The sequence below is a fragment of the Dysidea avara genome, chromosome 9 (assembly GCF_963678975.1).
Source record: "Dysidea avara chromosome 9, odDysAvar1.4, whole genome shotgun sequence".
NCBI lineage: Eukaryota > Metazoa > Porifera > Demospongiae > Dictyoceratida > Dysideidae > Dysidea > Dysidea avara.
In genome coordinates this window covers 19500588-19503950 of record NC_089280.1, presented here as the reverse complement: position 1 = coordinate 19503950, position 3363 = coordinate 19500588, and the positions used below count along the sequence as shown (strand labels likewise).

Below are 3363 nucleotides of genomic sequence, written 5' to 3'. Positions count from 1 at the left end.
TTAAAGTAGAAGTTACTTTGTTTGTTGGTTGATGTAAAATTGTGTTGAAGCTTGTTACTGGTGGAGGATCTGGTAGGATTGCGGCAAAAGTTGACATAGTTACTGATATTGAAATGATTAGATGGATGCTGGATTGATTTTACGAAGAAGAGTATGTCATAAAGATCATAGGTGTACATCAGTGGTAGTATGTTAAGTTTGATAAGACGTGTTTTGTAATCGGTTACATAGTCATTAAGAATAAATTTGGTTGCCCGGCGTTGGATTCTTTCTAAAGCAGAGATGTCGCAAATAAGGTAGGGGTGCCATAAAGGAGAACAGTAAAGTAATTGTGATCGAACTAATGCTAAATATAAAGTTTTCTTGGTTGGAATGTCAACTGAGTGGCTGAAGGTACGTCTCAGTAGTCCAAGGGTTCTATAGGCTTTAGCTGATATATGGTTATAATGATTTTTCCAAGATAAATCAGTTGATAAAACGACACCGAGGTCACGGTGAGTACTACTAGTTTTGATTATAGTGTCGTCTATGAAGTAGGATGTAGGGAATTTTGTATTAAATGATAGATGTATAAACTTGCTGGTATTAAAAAATTGGTTCCAATCTCTAGACCAGTTTGCCATTGAATCAAGGTCTTGTTGAAGTTGTATGGAGTCTAGATGTTCAAGAATTTGTTTATAGCATTTTGTGTCGTCTGCAAAGGAGAGAGCATTAGAGGAACGGACAGATAAAAATAAGTCATTGATGTAGATAAGAAATAAAAGTGGTCCTAGAATACTCCCTTGAGGCACACCTGATAGGACTGGTAAGAAAGTGGAATATGTACCATTAAGGCGAACGCATTGCTGTCTGTTGTTGAGGTAAGATCTAAACCACCACCAAAGATTACCAGTGATACCGATTTTCCAGAGTTTTAAAAGTAATTCATTGTGGGGAACTCTGTCAAATGCTTTTGCAAAGTCTAAGTATATTACATCTGTTTGAATTTTACAGTGTTCATGAATACTGTTTAAAAATATGAGAAGTTGTTGTAAAGTTGAACAGCCTTTCATAAATCCGAATTGACACATAGAGATGACATTGGAAATGGAGGCTATAACTTTGTTGTATATTAATCGTTCAAGTACTTTTGATGCAACACAAAGCAGAGATATAGGTCTGTAGTTGGTGGCACTGTTTTTGTCACCAGATTTAAAGATAGGAGTAATACAGTGAATTTGCCATTCAGAAGGTAGTGAGTAGTAGTGGATAGCATATGAAAACAAATAGTGTAGAGGTTTGACTAGAACAGATGTACAGTGTTTTAGAATTGCTGGACTGATTCCATCGATACCAGTTGCCTTGTGAGGATCCAGAGATAATAATACATCGTAAACGTCTTCTTCAGAGATGTAAATTGAGTTGAGGGACACACTTGCTCGGGGCATATTTTCAAAATTAGGAAGGGAATAAGTACTTCGAGAGAACACTGAGTAGAAGTATTTGTTAAATAAATTAGCTTTGTCAAGGTCTTGAGAGGCAGAAGTATTGTCATAAAATATTGTGGAAGGGATGGAAGCAGATTTGGTAAGGTTTCTCACATACTGGAATATTTTAGAGTCATTGCTGAAAGCAAAATTGCTCACCAGTTTTGCTTCAAAGTTGGCCTTAGCTTGTTGGATGCTAGCCTGTAGGGTTTCTTCAGCTGTTTTGATACGGAGCAGATTGTGTTCAGTAGGACGAGACTTGTACTTCTTTCTTAAAGTGCGAAGACACTTAATCTGGTGCCGTATGTTGGATGTAAACCATTTAGGAGATTGTGAGGACTTTAATTTGAATTTCGGCACAAATATATGCATTCCTCTAATGATACTGTTCTTAATAAAATGCCATATGGAATCAATGTCTGGTAAGTGTTCACAAATAGAGAAATCAATGTGTGACAAAAAGTTAATAAGTCCAGGGTAATTAGCTTTGGAGTAATCAAAAATGACTTGTGAAGTGTTAGAAAAGTTGATATGTTCCATTGGAAACATAATAGTGAATGAAATGACAAAATGGTCAGTTGGTATAGGTTTGTAATGTTGAGGGTGAACATTCAAATTATCGATGATATCTTCATTGTTGGTAATTATCAAGTCAAGTATGTTTCCAAGGTTATGTGTGGGTTCATTTACTGTCTGGGTGAGATTAAGTTGAAACAGCAGGTCACAGAATTTGTTGGATCTCGAGGAAGAGCCACTGAGGGTGGTCCAATCAACATCAGGGAAATTGAAATCACCTAACAGAATTATTGGGTTTGTGTTGTTGTTTATCAAGTCTGTAAGGTAGTTGTATAGTAATTCATGATAGGTGTCATTTGAGTTTGGTGGAATGTAGACTACACAAATGATAAATGGGTTGTGAGAGGAAATGAAAACTGTGACAACTTCTACATCTGGTGGTGATGGCAATTTATTGCTAGTAATGTTATCTTTAATTGCTATGAGAACACCCCCACCTCTAGAATCTCTGTCATTACGATAGATACTATAACAATTAGGAAGAATCTCATTATCAAAAATGTCACTAGATAACCAAGTTTCAGTGATACATAGAATACTGTAACTAGAGGAATAGACAAATCCTTGGAATTTTGATAGTTTATGTACCAGACTTCTGGTATTCAAAAGACAGACATGTAGGCCAAGGGTTGTATAATCATTAGAAATAGTTGAAGGATCACTGTGTGTGCAATCTGGTGATTGGGAAAGTAGTCAATTGTTGGAGGTATCCATATCAGCTCTAGCTTGTGGTGATTGAGATGGAACAAATATTGAATTAGTGACTTCTCCAAACAACTTATTCTGAACAAAAAGTTTATTGCTACGTATTTTGATGGTTTTACGATCTGTTCCCTTTTGAATTAAGTGCCATCTTTCTTTTAAGAGAAGTGATTCGATATGTCTTTCTTCATGAGACATATCTGGTTTGACCCTTATATCTTTAGGTAACTTACTGGCTTTGGATAATAATAATGATGTGTCAATAGCTCGGTTAAATCTAATAAGTATAGGCCGAGGTTTCTTGGATTGCTCGCGATATTTACCCAGTCTTATAAGATCTCGTATGGATAGTGGGTTTATACTGCTTTCAGCTTCAGTGACTATGGTGGTAACTTTATCTAAATCATGATCAAGTCGCTCACGCCTAGGTGTTCCCTTACTACATTCATCTATGCCATATATTACCACATTGAACTTACGGTCTCCATCACTGGGTCTGTTGGTCAAATTGGTGGTAGTAGGTGGTTGGGTTTGTTTGCTTGTAGTAGAGGTAGCATTGTTAGAAGCCATTTGTATTTCCTTTTGAGGTTGCTGTTGAGAAGTTGAAGATCGAACTGGT

At 36.5% G+C, this 3363-nt stretch overlaps 1 protein-coding gene across 1 annotated transcript; it reads right to left on the bottom strand.

The window, feature by feature from the left end:
• Window positions 1-655: 655 nt before the first annotated feature.
• LOC136267560 (uncharacterized) lies at window positions 656-2683 on the bottom strand. The gene is made up of 3 exons (XM_066062722.1): window positions 2658-2683; window positions 1128-2586; window positions 656-694 (listed from the first exon to the last, which is right to left on the bottom strand). Exons 1-3 carry the CDS (start codon window positions 2681-2683, stop codon window positions 656-658), a joined length of 1524 nt encoding a protein of 507 aa, XP_065918794.1.
• Between the last annotated feature and the right edge of the window lie 680 nt (window positions 2684-3363).